Source organism: Aspergillus lucknowensis, assembly GCF_044049455.1.
Source record: "Aspergillus lucknowensis strain CBS 449.75 chromosome Unknown BJX67scaffold_12, whole genome shotgun sequence".
NCBI classification, from domain to species: Eukaryota; Fungi; Ascomycota; class Eurotiomycetes; order Eurotiales; family Aspergillaceae; genus Aspergillus; species Aspergillus lucknowensis.
In genome coordinates this window covers 106,347-124,383 of record NW_027263556.1, presented here as the reverse complement: position 1 = coordinate 124,383, position 18,037 = coordinate 106,347, and the positions used below count along the sequence as shown (strand labels likewise).

General features: G+C 49.3%; 9 protein-coding genes across 9 annotated transcripts; 5 read left to right on the top strand and 4 right to left on the bottom strand.

The window, feature by feature from the left end:
* Positions 1-54: 54 nt before the first annotated feature.
* BJX67DRAFT_379685 (Rab family GTPase) lies at positions 55-986 on the top strand (the record flags this gene model as incomplete). Its single annotated transcript, XM_071032635.1, has 5 exons — positions 55-75; positions 142-154; positions 261-650; positions 716-796; positions 859-986. The coding sequence occupies 5 exons, from the start codon at positions 55-57 to the stop codon at positions 984-986; spliced, it is 633 nt and encodes a 210-aa protein (XP_070887714.1).
* A 1,183-nt stretch (positions 987-2,169) lies between these two features.
* On the top strand, positions 2,170-3,584 carry BJX67DRAFT_349083 (putative mitochondrial carrier protein (Rim2)). The gene is made up of 3 exons (XM_071028717.1): positions 2,170-2,390; positions 2,455-3,181; positions 3,261-3,584. Exons 1-3 carry the CDS (start codon positions 2,272-2,274, stop codon positions 3,477-3,479), a joined length of 1,065 nt encoding a protein of 354 aa, XP_070887713.1. The 5' UTR covers positions 2,170-2,271; the 3' UTR covers positions 3,480-3,584.
* Positions 3,585-3,751: 167 nt separating this feature from the next.
* Positions 3,752-6,684, bottom strand: BJX67DRAFT_371120 (Brix domain-containing protein; the record flags this gene model as incomplete). The annotated part of the gene is made up of 4 exons (XM_071031034.1): positions 3,752-4,807; positions 5,067-5,220; positions 5,541-6,386; positions 6,449-6,684. 4 exons carry the CDS (start codon positions 6,682-6,684, stop codon positions 3,752-3,754), a joined length of 2,292 nt encoding a protein of 763 aa, XP_070887712.1.
* A 298-nt stretch (positions 6,685-6,982) lies between these two features.
* BJX67DRAFT_349076 (ketohexokinase) lies at positions 6,983-8,593 on the bottom strand. The gene is made up of 6 exons (XM_071028716.1): positions 8,449-8,593; positions 7,996-8,392; positions 7,771-7,929; positions 7,659-7,720; positions 7,501-7,611; positions 6,983-7,438 (listed from the first exon to the last, which is right to left on the bottom strand). Exons 1-6 carry the CDS (start codon positions 8,496-8,498, stop codon positions 7,240-7,242), a joined length of 978 nt encoding a protein of 325 aa, XP_070887711.1. The 5' UTR covers positions 8,499-8,593; the 3' UTR covers positions 6,983-7,239.
* An 80-nt stretch (positions 8,594-8,673) lies between these two features.
* Positions 8,674-9,317, bottom strand: BJX67DRAFT_349075 (uncharacterized protein). The gene has a single exon (XM_071028715.1). It carries the CDS (start codon positions 9,104-9,106, stop codon positions 8,849-8,851), a length of 258 nt encoding a protein of 85 aa, XP_070887710.1. The 5' UTR covers positions 9,107-9,317; the 3' UTR covers positions 8,674-8,848.
* Positions 9,318-11,870: 2,553 nt separating this feature from the next.
* On the bottom strand, positions 11,871-13,303 carry BJX67DRAFT_349071 (uncharacterized protein). Its single transcript, XM_071028714.1, has 2 exons — positions 12,728-13,303; positions 11,871-12,636 (listed from the first exon to the last, which is right to left on the bottom strand). The coding sequence occupies exons 1-2, from the start codon at positions 13,126-13,128 to the stop codon at positions 12,048-12,050; spliced, it is 990 nt and encodes a 329-aa protein (XP_070887709.1). The 5' UTR covers positions 13,129-13,303; the 3' UTR covers positions 11,871-12,047.
* Positions 13,304-14,180: 877 nt separating this feature from the next.
* Positions 14,181-14,936, top strand: BJX67DRAFT_379680 (uncharacterized protein; the record flags this gene model as incomplete). Its single annotated transcript, XM_071032634.1, has 2 exons — positions 14,181-14,303; positions 14,355-14,936. The coding sequence occupies 2 exons, from the start codon at positions 14,181-14,183 to the stop codon at positions 14,934-14,936; spliced, it is 705 nt and encodes a 234-aa protein (XP_070887708.1).
* A 566-nt stretch (positions 14,937-15,502) lies between these two features.
* On the top strand, positions 15,503-16,110 carry BJX67DRAFT_379679 (uncharacterized protein; the record flags this gene model as incomplete). Its single annotated transcript, XM_071032633.1, has 3 exons — positions 15,503-15,598; positions 15,669-15,993; positions 16,070-16,110. 3 exons carry the CDS (start codon positions 15,503-15,505, stop codon positions 16,108-16,110), a joined length of 462 nt encoding a protein of 153 aa, XP_070887707.1.
* Positions 16,111-16,974: 864 nt separating this feature from the next.
* BJX67DRAFT_379678 (uncharacterized protein) lies at positions 16,975-17,800 on the top strand (the record flags this gene model as incomplete). Its single annotated transcript, XM_071032632.1, has 3 exons — positions 16,975-17,046; positions 17,155-17,207; positions 17,344-17,800. The coding sequence occupies 3 exons, from the start codon at positions 16,975-16,977 to the stop codon at positions 17,798-17,800; spliced, it is 582 nt and encodes a 193-aa protein (XP_070887706.1).
* Positions 17,801-18,037: the final 237 nt, after the last annotated feature.

Genomic DNA, 18,037 nt, shown 5'->3' with positions numbered 1-18,037 from the left:
TCCATTTTCTTTTCCCATTTACCGGAGCTTTGTGTGCTCTCTCAACCATTAAGCATGGCGAATGACGAGTACGATGTGAGTTTCTTGTGCTTTCCACCCGTTGACGCAGCAGTGAGCCCTCCTAACTCGATTGCCTAATAGTTCCTCTTCAAAGGTATGTTGTCACTGCCCGTCTGCACAGTCGCGGAATGGGCCGTCCGCTCGACACATTCCGCTTGATGTTCAATGCAACTAATGTTGGCGGCTTCGTATCTGGACAGTGGTGCTTATTGGAGACTCGGGCGTTGGAAAATCCAACCTGCTCAGTCGGTTCACGCGAAACGAATTCAACTTGGACTCCAAGTCAACCATTGGTGTTGAGTTCGCAACTCGTTCCATTCAGGTCGATTCCAAGACAATCAAGGCTCAGATCTGGGATACTGCTGGTCAGGAGCGCTATCGCGCCATCACATCTGCCTACTATCGCGGCGCCGTCGGTGCACTCCTCGTCTACGATATCAGCAAGCATCAGACTTACGATAACGTCACCCGCTGGTTGAAGGAGCTTCGCGATCATGCGGACTCGAACATTGTTATCATGCTTGTTGGCAACAAGAGCGATTTGAGACATCTCCGGGCGGTCCCCACAGAGGAGGCAAAGCAGTTTGCGAGTGCGTTCCCCCCGATTTCCCTAGCTCTTAACAAACGTCTCAGGAGACAAACTAAGCATCCGTAGGCGAGAACAACCTCTCCTTTATTGAGACTTCCGCCCTCGACGCGAGCAATGTGGAGCTCGCGTTCCAGAACATTCTCACAGGTACGGACTTACTCCTCGAGGTACCCTTTGCAATCGCTTTCTGACAGTCCACTTCCTTCCAGAAATTTACCGCATTGTTTCCAGCAAGGCCCTTGAGGGCGAGTCTGGCCAGGCCTCCGTCGGGGAACGCCGCCAAGTGATAGACATCCAACACACACAGGACACTGAGAATAAGACGGGATGCTGTTAACCTTTTACAATTACAATTACGGGACACGATATGCCAACCGCAACGAGTCTATATTTGAGATGAGATAATTGAATGGTCTTGACGTTTCTTTTTACCTGTTGATCGGCCTCTACGGAGATGATACACGAGCGGGACATTGTTAGGAGCGGCATACGAAGATTTGTATGGCGATGCTTGTTGGAACTCGCATTATCCCGGACACATTATCTTGTCACCATTTCCTTCGATTCCTGTCCGACCTTATTCTTTTTACTTCCAATTTGATGAAAATGAGATTTACATGCCCATTCCTCTCTTCCCTTCGTGCCTCTTTCGATCCCTCTCAGATTATTCTTCGTCTAATTCATGATGGCGTCCCCATTGATTCCTCAATTTACCGGTCGGTTTCGAGTTTCTAATATTCTCGTCCCTGGCGTCAGTGAAGAAGCTGTGCAGTCCGTATGTAGTTATGTTTTGTATCTATGCTGTGAACAGAACAGATACATGAGAACCGCATTTCAAGGCCAATTAGGCATCTGCGGTTCGCCGATTGGAATATAAAATTCGAACCTAATGTTGGCAACGACTTCATTTGGCATCTGGCTACCTGACGAGGAGTAGCGTTCCAGGCAACAGCTACTCAACCCTTACAAAGGGAGAGCATTCAAATGAGACATGACTCTCCTAGTTCAAGGGGATCCGTTCAATATCCTATAGTGTGCAGTATGAAGAGGCAGACGTCAGACGTCATTCGAGAGATTGCTAATCCATGACACTGTTGGCGAAATTGATAGTGCGACCTCAACTTGGTTGTCTGCTGGACCTTGAGGGTTTTCCAGGTATTTTGCAGATTCAGGCCACCATTCTCCTTTTCCAGTTGCCTGGTTGGAAAGTATGCTGGGTGCACCGGAAATTTGCGCAGAGAAGCCTACTCCTCGTTCACTGAAGAACTCCGGTTCGGTCGAGACCTGTCAATCCAGGTGTTCCCACACAGCGGGCGCCCAACAAAGCATTCCGGGCTTTCCACAGGATTGGAACTCCTCAAAGGGGGAGATCGAGGACAACGCCGGAGATTTGGAGCGAGAGGTCACAAAGTTCAAGCCGGCGGTGGACCATGAAACCATCTTATCTCCGGTTAGGATTACGTAATCACATCTTGGGGAAAATTCTGGGCCTTCTTGCCTGCAAGATTTACTTGATTGTCACTGCACATGGCTTGACATTGTCTAGATCTGCCTTTTGACTGATTTTTGCCTTGCGTTTTCCGTTACTAGATAGCCTGCACCCTCAGGCGAGCTCTTCAGACATGCAGGCTATGCGCAACGACACGAAAGACGCAGCTCTCAGCGCTGTACCTGAGAAGCCGATAACTCCTCCGCAAGTACAAAAACGGAGCAGTTCATGGACACATCTGGTAGCTGGCGCGTGAGCAATCCCATTCTCCATTGAATATGTCTACCTTATACCCTATATACTAACATCGCCTCAGCGCTGGCGGCATGGCAACTGCCCTCCTCACATCCCCCCTTGACGTCCTCCGCACCCGCCTTCAATCCGACTTCTACCGGTCTCAACTTAAATCCACCCAGGCATTACAACATTCCCGCCCCTCCGTCGCCCGCTCCTTTATCCTCCATTTTAGCGAAACCTTTGAGATTCTCTTCTCCATTCACCGAGTCGAAGGGTGGCGCAGCCTCTTCCGCGGTCTCGGACCCAGTCTCACAGGCGTTGTCCCGGCGACAGCAATCAAATTCTACGCGTACGGAAACTGCAAACGCCTTTATCCGGACCTCCTCGGGATCGATAAGGATGCGACGTCAGTTCATGCACTGTCTGCTGCCAGCGCGGGTGTTGTAACGGGGACAGCTACGAATCCGATATGGCTAGTCAAGACGAGACTTCAGCTTGATAAGTCGCATGTGAATAGCGACGGCTCTATTCGGCCACCGCAGTATCGGAATAGCCTGGACTGCGTGAAACAGGTTCTTCAGCAGGAGGGGATAAAAGGACTATACCGGGGTTTGATGGCGAGTTATTTGGGAGTAATCGAAACGACCTTGCATTTGGCGGCTTATGAGCGGATAAAAGTTATGGTCGCGAGGCATAATGAGAGGAAGGGCAAGGCTCAGTCGAGCGAGGCCACGCAGGCATTGTTCCTGAGTAGCGCAGCTGGAGTTTCAAAGCTTCTTGCAGTCTTGATTGCTTATCCCCATGAGGTAGGAACCCTTCTTCCGCCTTTTTTTCTCAGCCCCTCTGTCTTGGGAGACAGCCCTGCTAACTGAGTGGCTTATTTAGGTGATACGAACCCGACTCCGACAGGCCCCCATGGCCGACGGCCGCCAGAAATACACAGGCGTGATACAATGTCTACGATTAATGGTGAAAGAAGAGGGGTTAGTCTCTCTATACGGCGGCTTGACCGCACATATGATCCGAACTGTCCCTTCGGCCGCAATCACGCTGGGAACGTACGAGTTGGTGCTTAAGCTGCTGAGCGGCCATCCATCGTCATGAGATGGCGTTCCAGTGGAGACGAGAACTGTATAATATGATTGTAAAACACCATGTACTATAGACGGGGCAATAATTTAGATGACGTGTAATAAGAGATACCCTCCTTTTTGGATTGCCTATCTTGAGTGTCCCCTTCTGGATATATGTTCCGCGCTACCTAGGTGCAAACTGGTCCGAGACTCAATTGGAAGCCAACACAAGGCCAGAGTAAATGCTGAGGCAGTGCATAAAATTTGTTTCACGATTAGCCCACCATCTCCATGCATACCAGCCTACGAGTTTCCTGCGATTCCAAGCTCCCGCTCTGAAATCGCAGCTCTAACCTCCCCGATGTTTTCCCCTCTCTCGCTCGTCACCCAATCTAGAGTATCCCCGAACGTCTCGCCATTGTTCCGGAACCAGTCTCCGAGAGACAGCACGAACATCTCGACCTGCTCCTTGAGCGGGCAGTGGTCCCGTAGCCAAAGAACCTGTCCAGGATCCAGTTTCATCATATCCTGGACTACGTAGTAGTGCGGAATCTCATCTCCCCAGCCTTCCGAGCCAGGTTCATGGAATATATCGCTCCGGAAACGGGATCGATACTTAGTGGATGAATCAGCATAGGTGGAGGAGTGGGAGGTATGAAAGTAGTGCTCGCTCGGGTTGGAATCCGGGTCCAAGAATCCGAAGGGAGTAAGGTTGCTAGCCGCCATAGGGTAGTTCAGATGGATATTGAAAGTTAACTGATGGTTGCTCTCTGGATATCGCTTCCGGAACTTCCGCTGGATGGCCCCATTGCTCGGACAAATGTGATTTTGTACGATATCGTGGATGACCAAGCGTACGTCCTCAATTTCAGCTAGTTCAGTTGTGGACCAGTTGTGGAGGAGCTGCGCTCGCTCGACGACAGTACTGCGCTGATGACGACTATACCGATCAAAGTCGCGAGTATGGAATGCGCGATGGTAAAGCCAAAGGCGGAAGATCGCACGGCGCAGGCGGAATCGTTCGTCGTCGCTAAGCGAGCGCCTGTTCTCATAATCGAGCTTCCACTTCTTAACAGGGTAGATAGTCTCCCATTTCTGCGCAACTCTGCCGATCCGAACAATTTGTTTAAGCAGAAAAGTGGTGAGAGGCGCTGTGCGGAAGAGGTGGGCCGCCTGGCTTGTATTATGTGTTACTATTTGGATGATATCGTCCACAGGGCCGAGCTCAAATTCCGCAGCGTTCATGAGTATTTGTAGCTTGTTCGATCGGTTGAAGACCTCACGAAATCGACGACACGTCGATGCCAGGTTTATAACGTCCGAAATAGCGTCGCATGAACGAAAAACATGGAGCAGAAGCTCCGTAGCTAGGTTGTCCAAGGACATGGTTTCTAGTGGTTCTAATGCCAGTACTGTCAGCGAATGTGTGTCCCGACTACGATGTTGGCCGCTCCGCGACTGACCTATTATTAGGTTGTTTCTGGTGAATTTGCGGATACTTTCAGAATCCAGAGTGCGTAGGCTTCGAATATCAACTTTACAGGACAATCACTCGGCTCCCTCGTAATGGCAGATAGCTATCTGCCGTCGCAAAGAGAAATGACTCCTAAGTTGCGACCCCGCCTTTGGGGCTGACTGAAATGCGAAGAGACTCGACCATGATTAAAGTGTTAAGTAGAATGTCAGAACGACAATTAGAAACTTCCTGGAGCCACACCGGGCACGATGTGAAAGGGCATGCCATGATGACTGAGGGTTTGCGGTCAGGGAGTCTGGATAGGAGTCTGAGCTCCTTATATAGCTAGTTACGTTCCCGGAACACGATTGCTTACCTCATCATCCCCTTGCTTCATCAAGGAGAGCGACAGGATTTACTTCAAGCACCATTGGCTAGAGATCGAGGGATGCTTCCTCCGGGGTACCTCCATATCTCCCCTCTTCGTGTGACATCTGCACTTTTATTACGTATATCACTCCGGACGCCATCAGCAAGACCATAGATGAAACCCCACACAAATGCATCCTTCGAGGATATCAAGTCCAAGAGAACACCGAGCAAACATCACAGAAAAAATCAGAATAGTGAGATCACCCGAACAGCGCTCGGGTATCCAGTGCACCGGGTTTCCGCTCACCCAAACCCATCTCCAAGTTTGACCGTTTCGAAAGCCGCTCTGTCTGTACATCCCTGCGCTTGGCGTACCGCGCGGCCTTGCTGACCCGGATGTCACGCCGGACTTGATTTGGACTCACGTACTCTTTGTTCTCATAGATGACAGGGCCACCAAAGCTCCCCTCAAGAATAACAATGGGCGTTAGGACAAATCGAGGGCCGATCTCGACGAGGGATAGCTCCGGTCCATCTTTGCTCTTGTGCGCGGGCTTAGCTTCCTCTTTGCCTCCGTCTAATTTGTTCCCTCCTCCACTCTCTGATTCACGAATTTCATAGACTCGAATCCAGATCTTGCCGTCGACGCCATAGATGCCAATGACACGGTCAATGAATGGTTTCATACCCTTCACACCACGCTTGGGCACACAAAAAACATTGCGGAGCATCTCCCTGATTAACCCTCGGTACTCATTCCCTGGTTTGCTCATCACTGGGCCCTGTTCGTCGAAAGATTTATCAAAGACCACGATACCCCGTCCGCCTTTTAAACAATTCCCGGCGAACCCCGTGTTCAATTCCGCCATCGTGTGAAGATTGCTAACATGAAACTTGACTGTAGGGCCATTCGGAGGCCGCGAAAGCCACAGGTACAGATCTTGTCCATTTTTCTTTGCTTCGAGGAAGAAAATCACGTTGCATGAGTGTAAGTCGGCGAGGGAATTTAGGAGCAGATTATAACCGGCGGCCTTTTTCTTTGAATCCAACTTGCTTTCCTTGTGTGTGTGAGGGAGCAGTGAGGTAAGATCGGCGAGAAGATGTCGGTGTCTAGCAAATTAAAAATATCAGCCGTTGCTAAATATTGTATTCGCACCGAGAGTGGGACATACCGAGATGTGACACCCCGCGACGTCAGCATAAGTACACGAGTCTTCGGCATAAGCCCAGCAGCGAGCTGCTTCTTCGCAGATTCCACGGTATTTTCCTCTTCCTCCTCTTCGCTATCACTCGTATCGTCGGCTTCAGCGAGAGGTTCCTCCATCATAACATCCTCCTCGTCCTGTTCCTGCTGCTTCGCGGAGTCACGCGCCTTCTTCTTTGACAGTGTTTTGTAGACCGATGCCATGCTGAGACAAAATTTGGATGTCGCAATTGAATTGGGAGCTGTTGATCGTCCTCAGAAAGCTTCGGCGAAACCCAAAGTTGACGGCAGAATATTTTTTTAGCTTACCGCCTTTAACTTTCTTAAGGTCACGTGAACTTTCCTAAATTGGAAATGCATCTATATTCGGTTGGCCCCGGTAGGGTCGTACCTGCCACATCAGAATCATCTGCAAGGCTGTTTCTATGATTATTAGATCAGGCTAATATATGCTACTAGTAATTAGAGAAGCAATCTTGGAGTTGGACCCTTGCTTTGGCGTCCACTTTGTGCTTATCTCAACATCTATATCTGATTCAAATTTGATTGGGGGTTCCAGTGAAGAGGGGGCAAGGAAGAAACTTAGCCTAACTAGATGGACACTACATGGTTTGTAAATGACTGCTAATAATATTTATTTACCTGCTGTGCACAAGGTCGAGACGCTTCGGCAGTATCTGGTGTCAAACTAGGACCGTGGAAGTTGGTCAAGCGCAATCCAGTGTCGATTTCCAGTAACTGCATCGGCCGGATGGCCCCTTATTGACCAGGAATAGACTCTAAAGCGTGAGAGCATTCCTTCAGTACTCGTCCCAGACCAGCAAATCCTTCTTGTGCTACTTTTGTTGCTGCAAGTCGATTTGCCAAAGCCAGCTTTTGTGGAAGGCTCCATGTATCTCCATTGCAAAGTAGTCCGTATAACATACCTGCAATGAATGTGTCCCCCGCGCCGATAGTGCTGGTGGAGCGTTAGCCAATGAACACTCAATGCTACTATTTTGGTCACATCTGGCAACATACTCAACTACTTGGAAACCTGACGGGATCTGGGCCGGGCTATGAACAATATTGCCGGTGGTAATATCATGAGCCACAGCTCCGCCTTGGCCCCATGTACAGCAGTGTAAGGACCTGGCATTGTTAGTTACTGTCCAGTTTATTGGGGAGGAGACTTGTACGCATTGTGTGCGAGTTCCGATTGCTTTTGAACACAATCCTCAGCCGACTTGTATCCTTCATTCTGTCATATCTCAGTGGACTTTTCGTGAAACAGAGATATGATAGCCCTACCTGAGCCCATGCCTTCGAGTAGAAGACTACATCGGCGTCTTTAGCGAGTTCCTGCAATCCTTCGCGCCCAGGCTTCTCGATTTCAACACTAATTCTGATATCTGAGGAGAGCCTTCGGAGGTAGCGTATGCACTCGAGAGTCACATCTGGTATCCGGCCCTACATATCGCCACCGTAAGCCCAAGAGACCGAAGCATATCAGTAACCTGACATGGGTATACAAACCTCAAAGTGAAACCACGCTGATTTCGTGTTTAACTGATCAACAATGCCGATAAACTCCTCCAGAGTCATCTCTGGGAGCTCATTATAATTGACAATGGTTCTGCTACCAGACGATTGGCTTTTTATGATATAACTGGACGCGGGCTCTTCAAACTCCGCTCGATATATACAATGGCGGAGAGATACGTGAGGCTCGAAAGCGGATCTTATTTGCTGAGATGCCACAGAAGAGCGCGCAGGGAGAATGGCAACAAGATTCAGACGAGCTTGTGATGCTGGCGCGCTCTCAGCCATGAGTTGCTGCAGCACCTCTAGGCTATTTGGACAGTTACCCCCGCGCCGGCGCGAGATTCGGGAAGCTCGCAGTTTGTCATCTTCTCCTGGATAATGGGGCGTCCTAGTGTTGTGAGCGGACTTTATTCGATCACGGACGGAGGACTGGCTCTAACTGACGTTAAGATAGTGTCAATATAGCATGCCCCTACTGCAACCAACAACATCATGCATAAAAGCAGTACCTAAGCCCAAAATTAGAGTTGTTGCGGCTCGATAACTTACGGAGGTAATTGGAAGATGCAGCCCTGAGGTGAAGCCTGGGGGTGGGACGACACGCCACAGGATGTTCTGTGGTGGGGCCCTAGAGTAGGTACGAACCGCCAGGAACCTTAACCTTGGAAGGGCAAGTTCATACCTCCACTTGCATATCGATTTGAGCACACATTCTTGTCGGAGTATACCTCGGTCTTATACGTTTGAAACGTGAAATCTTTCTAATTACAGCATGTTATGGTCGATCATCTACTGTACCGTACCGGCCACACCCTGTTGAAGCTGGAGATACTCCCATTGCCTCCTACCTGCCCTTGGATAAAACATTCAAACTCGCTCGCATATCCCAAACGGTTGGATGCACCCCACCAGGTAAGATTTGAGAAGGCTTTCCCTTGGGCGCTCTCTCTTTCAGGAATGGAAAGTGTTTTCGAATGATATTCACGGCTAGCTGCAGCGTTATCAGCTCAGAGATGAGGGGTACGTACACGCCGGTTTCCAGCACCGGATTAACCAGAGCATCAACGTGGCTCCGGGCAACATCACGAACATCTACATACATGTTGTTAAATCTTGGTTAGTGACAGACGGACGATAAAAAGGAACCTGGGGAAGTGGGAAGCGTACAAAGTGGTAGAACAGGAACCAAACATCCTCTACACTCGAGTGAGTTCCATCGGTGAAGCTAGCAATTGCAAAATAATAGGTTTCGTTGATTGAATTTCGACCTGAGATTGTGTTGTATCATAGGCCCTATGATAGTACCCGGATTGATCACGCTCAAATCGAATGAAGGTTTATGGGTCTCCATGAATTCCCACGCTGCAGATTCGACCTGGGTTTTCAAAACATTGTAGCCGATGATAGTGTCATTTAGCTCGATTTCTTGTTGACCAGTGACCTAGAAATACCCGTAAGTAATCATTCGAGAATATCAGAAGGGATACTGACGGTATTACAGTCCTCTTCAGTGTACGGGCGTCCTTCACAGCTCATGTCCTTGAAAGAGTTGAGAACAGAAACAGCACTGCCTAGCAGAATAAATTGCTGCAGGGCCGTTCGCCCATATCAATGGACACTTTCAAGGATTCCCGACGTTCTAGCCATCTCCGCAGTGAGTATACTGTTTGCATTATGTCTGACTCGGGGTAGCGTTTAACCCTTCTCTGCAGGCTCAATCATTTCTTTCTGGATATTCTTGACATCAAATTTGACCGGGGAATCAGTATAGATAGCACATGTAAATGGTACTTCTGCGTTCTTAAATAGAGCATGGAAGGCTCCTGGGAGGTGAAGTCGGACACGACCACGAATTTGACCCTGCTCTCCCGTGACGAATGGGTCTTAATAATATTGTCGACCCTGGTTTAGGACCGCACGGTAGCAGTTACGGTATATCCACGCTGCATCTCAGTTAGTCTAGTAAGTTACCATCCCATGCAAGAGGGATATCTGTACATCAATCAAGACAGAGAGGATATGAGAGGCAGCAAAACGATTTGCGCCTGGGGGAAGAACATGTTGGCCATGTCCATTGGATGCCATTGTTATAAACTATTTGGATAAGTAATTCAGTTCAAGAGGTACTGTTTTTCAACCAGGACTGTAGAAAAATGCCCGATCATAAAACTTAGGCATATTTATATGGAGGTCCAACTTTGAGGAAATGATCACCTCGTACCATGGGCATACCGATGATTAGGTCGTACCTATATTCACTTATGTACCATTTATGCCTCAAATCTCATAGCCACATTTGCCTACGCTCCGGATGAAGCGTGTGCATGACTCCCTACCCGAGTAATCAAGCCACCAAGCCTCCGTGGAGGAACCACTCCTCCCCTCAGCCAATCGGTAGGGCACAATGATCTCAGATCAATTCACGAGTTTGCTAATCACGAGAAGCGCAGTTTGTATTATAGTGGGTATAATCTTCAGGTCAGTAAACAATCTATGACACCCGTGGGAGATAACTACGCATGCTCCGACCTCACACTGGTGGTAAAGGCAATAGAAGACTACTTTGTTTACCAGGATGCCCCAAACTCTGACAATCAGTTGTGGGTTCTGCCGAAGAAAGATTGATACTATCTTGCTGCCTCAATAACCGAAGATGGCTCCTCCAACCCCTCCAGATTGTCGGCATAGCCAGCCCTTCCTAGTTTGCGTACCTCGCTCATTGTGCTAATGCTGCTCCAATATCGGCCAAAGATAAATGTCAAAAAGTATCGAATTGCTTTTTATCTCTGGGCTTTTTATCTGAATCGTACTTCTCTGGAGCATGTATCGGGTGTACGAAGGGGTAGTCATTCCTGGGGAAATCGCCTCCCCGCTTATTTCTCCCCTTCCTACCATGACGAATAAAACAATACTCAAAAGAATCGCTTAAAACCCTTGACCTTGGCAGGCTTCTTCCATCGGTGCCATCCACGGTAAGCTGGCCGTTCAGCCCTCTCGTTCAACCTGCTCGGGCCCCGTCTTCTGACGCCTTCCGGATTAAGGTCTTCAATGGGTCCACCCGCGATTGACGCAAAGATGCCGGCCCTCTTCTTCTGAGTGGCAGTGGGAATAGGGCAGACATTCTTGAAACGCCGTTTATGGGCCGGGAATAACGCTCCCATGAGATCGCCGTACTGCTGGCTTTGGTCAAGTTAGCATGATGACCCAACAGCAATATCGATCCGAGTATCTGAGTCCCCCATATACACGCGGAGGCGCATCTATGTCTCCCGGAAAGTGAGGCTGGGATAGCTTACCGAACGCTATTCCACGACCTCCCCATTTGATCGCCTATATCGCGCCATTCATCTTCAGACAAGTGGATATCCACATACTTGGCGACATGCATGAACAGCAACAGCCACCGGCGGGTGTTCCACAGGGGTTTCGTGGTTCCAGCACTCTTCGGTTTAGCTTTCTTATGCACGCGCCTTCGCTCCCAGAATTCCCGGATTGCTTTTTGAAGCGCTTGGGTCAGCCTGTTAGATTTGGGTACCTTTTTGGGGTCGTCGGCTTTGTTTTTGTTTTTGGCGGTACTGGTTTTCTTCGTAGCTTTTTTCGGCGCCATGTCAAAAGCGAGGACCTTCTGGAGCAGCAGATTAGGTATTAGAGTATGGAGCACGCAGGGAGTTGTAAGAAGGGAGTTGGATAGTGGCAGAGCTTGTCGCGGGGGGATATCTTATTATTGGCCTTGCAATGCCGAGAATTGCTGTGGTAAATGCATTTGTTGGTCTTACGAGGGATTGCACAATTCTTTTTCAAGATACAGGACGTTGCGGTAATAAGGGAGAGACCGCCTGTCTTTGAGAAGGAACTGGAATTCACTTGTTAGAAAGTATAGTAGACAATTTCAGCTCTGTATTCTGCAGATCCAGATATTTGGGGGTTTGTTTTCATCAGAATGTGGTACATGGACTCTAAACTGAGGATGGTATCGGGTTTAGGGCATTGATATGAAGTAATCGTACAAGGATAGAAAAAAAAATCATAGAGCTAGGCGTGATTCAACAATAAGGAACTCCATGGTTAACAGGAACATTCGTAACTTGTAATCCCAGTCGGTCCATTCGGGAAAATGACATTGTTCTGCTCTCTAGCATGGACACGGTGACCACCACGGTGCACGCGTTCAAAACCTTCTGATGCCGTCTGGGTCTGGCGGACAGAGGCACATTCTGCCACTCCCCCGTACTGGGTTTTTCGTACGTGGACTGAGGCGCCGCAGCCTTTACGGCCCTTTCTTCGTTTGTTTCTTTCAGAAGGCTGAGAGGCTGGATGGCTGTTAACCTTGGAGGAGGCAGCAATGTGTTGAATATTGGGGGAACGTCTCGGCCTTGCGTGTTGAAGCTGGGAAATAGGAGTATTGGAATCTGAAAGAGTTGGCTGAACACAGATTTGGCTTGAACAATGTGTGGAAGGAGAACGAATGGGGGCCTGTCGGGGCGCGGCTCTAGGACCTGCGCACTGGGCTCGTTTGTGCGAACGACGTCGAGGTCATCGATGCCGTTCTCGTATGCATTTATCTCTGCGTTATGATACTGGCGGTCTTCCATGACTTCAGCAGCCATGTGCTTCAGGTCGATGAAACGTCTCCTAGTTGACCGAAGAGACCTGTTAGCACGCACATCAGGATGTTCGTTCTCGCAGCAAGCGATGATCTGCAGTAATGGTACAAGGACAATACTTCAACGCGTCAGCAGAATATATCTTACTCCCCATCAGCTCTGAGAGCTGCTTGTAATCAGGACTGCTGATATTCGACTGTGCAAAGATTGCAAGCAGCAAGTATTTATCCTTCCGATGATCCCATTTAACTGCAGGGCGTCGAGATTTCGGGGCCGCTGGCTGTTGCTGCTGGACTGGAGCGGCTGCTGCATTTTCGCGCAGTTTAGCCATTGTAAGCCGTGGAAGAGGGACCGTATCTGCGAGAGGAAGGTATGGGTCCGGGAAGGTTCGGAGGATGCTGAAAAAGATGTATTCGGGAAGGATGATTCTGGGAGTAATGCCACATCTCATGTCCCCAAGTCGACGCACTCTGCGGAGCGACGAAACGCGCACCGGCGCGCGTAAAAGAAATTGGCTCATTTAACATGGGTGGGAGATAGAGAAGAAAAACCCTCAAGGTTGTATCTGCCGTCGGAAACTGCTTGTGTTCCAGCCCCTGAGGAGCAGCGCGCGTATGCTTTCGGTGGCCTTGTCCAGGGTTTATGAAAGTAACCCTGTCGCCCAACTCCCAGCTGATACAAATGGTCTCCGAGACTGCTGACCGAAGAGCGGCTTTTCAGCGGTGAACGAGCTTGGGGAGACGGTCTCAGTTTCCTCCAGAATTCCTGCAATAAGACTCCACAGTGAGACATTCCCAAGGAATCAACTCAGCCTGCATGCGCTGTCGTTGATCAAGGCCAGTTGGTCTAGAAGATACTACTGCACGTCTCCAAAGCCTGAAGTGTTAAAATTCTGCTGCTTGGATTTATGACAGTGTTCCTCAACAATTTTTCCAAATCATAGTGTTGAGGAGTATTTGCATGGGGGTGTCTCCTGAAAACAAAATTGCGGCCTCTGGTAATTAATGCCAGGTCTCAAACTAGAACTTCCTGGTGCAGGATACTGTTACTGGAATTTTGGTTCTTCCTCCTCTCTTTGGCTGATGAGGGTAAGGATACCCACGTGATTTTCTCTGTTCTCCATGCGCTGCCACTTTGAGTTCCAGAAAGAATTATTATTCGGTTGTAGCTCAGCTCCTGACTAACAGAAAGTAGTCTCATTGCAGAAGATAATAGAGTGTGTGGGTCAAAATCTCCCAAAGTCTTTGAGCTGTTGATATCCAAGACAAGGCAGGCAAACTTCCAGCCAGACCGCCACCAACATCATGAGAAATCTCAGCCCTCTCTTAAGATTCAGAGCTATGGATTTTTGCCTACCACTCTTTGTTTAAAAGTAATCCTCTGCTCCCGTTGACTCACCACCTTTATTGGCGGCCATGACCCTGCAAGATGGCATACTTAAGGAGGTGTGCACTTAGGTGTAGGACTTTTCAATCCTATGAAATCTTAGCCTGAAGTGCGTCTGTCCATCAATACGCTTGACTACTTAGCTCTCTTCTACAAATGCCTCCTCTGAAGGATTCCACAACCGCAATGTCATCTAGCAAGGACTCTACTCCCACTCCGTCCGTTGTCAGGCGCAGCAAGACGATGCCAACGGACAGCCCAACAGCCAAGTTCCTGTACACCATCCTCAAGCAGCTCGACCTTAAAGGCGTGAGTATTCCACTACTAATACCAAATTTCCTCCGTCTGACCATAAATCAGATCGACTGGACTCTCGTCGCATCCCAGCTCGAAATCTCCAATGGCCACGCCGCCCGAATGCGCTACCACCGCTTCAAAAACCAGATGGAGGGCACAACGGCCACGCCTCGCAAGAGAGCAGCGAACAAATCGACCAAGACAGCCCCGAGCTCCAGCAAAGCATGCTTCCAGAAAGAGGTGTCTCCACCGCCTCTGGAGACGGTAAAATCAGAGCCGTTCACCCACGGTCCCTACGAGTCAGGCCCGTATATCAAGACCGAACAGTATCCTCAACAAGTGCCAAGTCTAGTTAATATTCCCCAAATTACGTCCCATGTCACGCCAGCCTCGCAATCTCGTCATTCCCCAGTTTCAGCTCCAGTTTCGTATCGCCAAATGACTTTGGGACCTGAGTTGACGATGTACTCGCCGACACCTATTCGCCCACCCGTCTCGATGGGCATTGACCAGGGCCGCTTCTCGCCTGTTTCATGGACACCTGTCAAAGTTGAGCCAGAGGAACTATTTGGGAAACAGAAGGCGGAGACAAATCCCGTGAAGGAAGAAGCGGCGCCAGAGGACTCAACTATGCGCGGTGAATAGGGATGAAGCTTGGAATAGTAACGGTTTTTGGAAGGGTTATGGGACGGTGCGTCCGTTGGGCGTAAAGGTAGATCCGCTTTTTGGGGGTGCCTTTGCCTGGAATTGTTTATAGATTATGGGTTATTTTGGCGGGGGAAATGTCATGGGCACTGGGTTGGAATCGAGTCATGCGAGAAGTCCAACTCCTGATCTTTGTTTACTCAAATGGATCTTGATGTTCTCTCACTTTACACTCAGGCAGGGTGACTGAGGCAATTCATATTCTCCTCTCTGAAATGACCTCTTTGTTGCTGTAACAATCTGCTCCACTGGTCTTGGGTCAAGCCTGAAGAGACTCTCAAATCTCCTTACACAATTTCTTGCTCTTTTACTACAGGCTTGTGTTATCTTGCTTTCTCTCCTTCCTCCTCTCTTACCTTCTTGCAGAGACTTCCAATCTCTTTTCCCAACTACTTCTCAGTCAACACCCACACTTTCTTTCCTCTCTTCATTCTCTCAAGCTCCTCATCATTCTCCACCATCATTCGCAAACATCATCACACCTTTTTACCTCGAATCCAAGAAAAATGACTTCCAATAGCAATAACCAGGACAACGAGATTCCTCCCCAGGATATCCGTTTTGGGTTTGAATGTCTCCGGAATATTGATGGCGACGGAAAGGTGAGAGACGGCCCTTTTCCAAGCTCTATATCCAAAGCCAGGCAGCAGTTCACAAGTCTACAATATCTAGGTCGATCTTGGAGCAGTTGGTGAAGCATTAGGTTACTCCAACGTCAACTCTGTTGGAAATCGCTTTCGTGAGCTCCGCAAGCGCTACGGGTTCACCCGTCTGGAGTGCAAGACCGGTTCTCCGACGAAGGCAAAAGCGAAGTCTACTTCTCAGCCCGCAGACGCTACCCCGACTAAACGTCCCCGTGGCAGACCCCCCAAGAAAACTGTTGGACCCAAGGACGCAAAGCCAGTGTCTGATACTCCAACTTCAGCTACTAAACATGTCGTTAAAACCGAGGAGAAAAATGAAGCTGGCTCCGAGCCTGGTAACATTGCAGTTGAAGGTGAGCCTAGCTAACCGGTCCTCCCATGGTCGTGGTGAGGCTTCGATAAATGTCGATAAACGCTAATACTCGATAGTGAGATGCAAGAAGGAGGAGACTACTGCTGCGTACCCCTGATGGTGACCTTGAAAGTGAGTTCTTACCCCGTTGGTGCGTTCCGCCAGCGCTGACTTTCAAGGCACGCAGTCTCGCTGAATGCGTCCTCGCGTTCAGTTGAATCCTTGAGGAGTGGTATTTTATGCGCGTCGAGTCGGGTTAGCATTGATTTTCAGGGCGATGGTACGCGCTTTCGGGATAGTTCGATACGGAGGGAGACATGGTGATCGGTTTTCAATGCCATACACTGCACAGCCCTTTACTCATTCAAAGACTGTGGTATTCAGGTAAACTTTGATATGCTACGGGAATTTCATGAGAATCTTGTGTGGTGTCTTAGGACTTCTCATACCACCCGATACCCATACGCCTAGAGCGACTATCAAACTACGCCCTAACTCCTCCCCTTCTGAACAATTAAGAGCGTTGCCAGTAAAAATTCAACATATATCTCTAAAGTTTCCAGTTTAGAGACAGTTACACAGCTTCGACACATGAATACCTATTATCAAAAAACATCCATCTCAAGAAGTTTCGCCTTTCCAAACCCAGAAACTAAAACGTCTGACACCCAAACCAAGACCTCTCACACAACAACAGCCTGCAGAACAAGGAACGAACACACACAAAACATTATTCCCTTCCCTCAGTCTCAGTGACAGGACTTGTGTTCTATTTTCTCATTCTCCTCAAGAACTCTGCTCACTATTTCCCCCTCCCTCATTCAAACCTCTCGACGCCATCTCCCTCTCTCCTTCCACCTCTTTACACCCCTCAACTGGAAATCGACCACACTCTCTTCGAGCTTTACTTCGAATTAACCGCCAAATATCTCGCTGAGAGCTATTCGAAACCCTCACTGTCACCTCCAATCTATCCGTCACCATGTCAACCGTCTCCAACGAAGAGCATATCACCCTTCTCTTGAGCTGTATCCAACACTCTACAAATGGCAAAGTAAGCAATCGTCAACCCTTCACTGGATTCCTTATTGCCACCCGTGTAGAGACTCAGTCGATACGGAGCTTATCAAGAGTGTAAACCAAGCTAACATGGACCCGCCAGATCGACTTCGCCGCCGTTGCAAAGGACTGCAACATCGTCACTGGCCCTGCCGCGTATGTATACCCTCTACACCATCCCTTCATTTGTTTTTCAAGCTACACGCTTTGCGGGTCCCTATTATCGCCCCGTTTACTAGACGTTGCTACGTAGTATAGAGTATCGTGATACTCAACTAACATCCCTAAACAGAGCAAAGCGCTTCTCCCGCCTAATGGCAGCCCATAAAAGGAGCACTGGAGCGGACCCCAGCACTTCTAACGCTGGACCAGTAGCCAACGAACAGGCAGAGGAAACCGAAGCCCCCACGGCTCCCGCCAAAAAAGGCAGAAAGCGTAAGGTTGCTGCCACGACTACTGCGGCTGGAACCGTGGTGCCCAAGACCAGGGGAAAGGCAAAGGTAAATGGCGATGACGCCCAGCCTCCAAAGAAGAGGGCTAGGGTTGCCGCTAGGAAGGCTGCGAGGGCCTCGGCGAAGGTGATTAAGGAAGAAGAAATAGAAGACGGCGATGAGGATGAATCCGGGGTGGCCTCGGACGCAGACGGCAAGGTTAAGAATGAAGAGGAAGATTCTGAAGGGGAGGATCTTGATGAGATTTACGAGGACGCGAAGAGCGGGGACGAGGAAGAGGAAGAGGAAGCCTACTAGGGTTGATGGGCCGCTGTGACCCTATCAGTATATAGAGCTAGTCAGGGAAAAGATCTTGGCGGGATTGGGCGAGATTGGGCGAGATCGATCCGTCGGGCAACATGAAGGACGGTGGCGATAGTGGTGGACGCTAGCTAGCGAATGTCGGCTTCGTTACATCTTTTGCTGAGGACAAACGGGATTGTTATCATTGGGGCTGGGCTCGAGTTGATGTTTCTGTTTCCTGCCCGAAACGAG

Bases quoted from the DNA above. Each gene is read 5' to 3' on its own strand.
- BJX67DRAFT_349076 (XM_071028716.1), bottom strand. From the start codon at position 8,498: ATGATGTTGTTGGTTGCAGTAGGGGCATGCTATATTGACACTATCTTA. The intron at 8,393-8,448 runs GTCAGTTAGAGC...TCACAACACTAG, and splicing joins TATATTGACACTATCTTAAC to GACGCCCCATTATCCAGGAG. The intron at 7,439-7,500 runs GTATGTTGCCAG...ACGCTCCACCAG, and splicing joins TCAGGTTTCCAAGTAGTTGA to CACTATCGGCGCGGGGGACA.
- BJX67DRAFT_349071 (XM_071028714.1), bottom strand. From the start codon at position 13,128: ATGAGCCAATTTCTTTTACGCGCGCCGGTGCGCGTTTCGTCGCTCCGC. The intron at 12,637-12,727 runs GTATTGTCCTTG...TCGGTCAACTAG, and splicing joins TATTCTGCTGACGCGTTGAA to GAGACGTTTCATCGACCTGA.
- BJX67DRAFT_349075 (XM_071028715.1), bottom strand. From the start codon at position 9,106: ATGTATGTAGATGTTCGTGATGTTGCCCGGAGCCACGTTGATGCTCTG.
- BJX67DRAFT_349083 (XM_071028717.1), top strand. From the start codon at position 2,272: ATGCAGGCTATGCGCAACGACACGAAAGACGCAGCTCTCAGCGCTGTA. The intron at 2,391-2,454 runs GTGAGCAATCCC...ACATCGCCTCAG, and splicing joins ACACATCTGGTAGCTGGCGC to CGCTGGCGGCATGGCAACTG. The intron at 3,182-3,260 runs GTAGGAACCCTT...TGGCTTATTTAG, and splicing joins TGATTGCTTATCCCCATGAG to GTGATACGAACCCGACTCCG.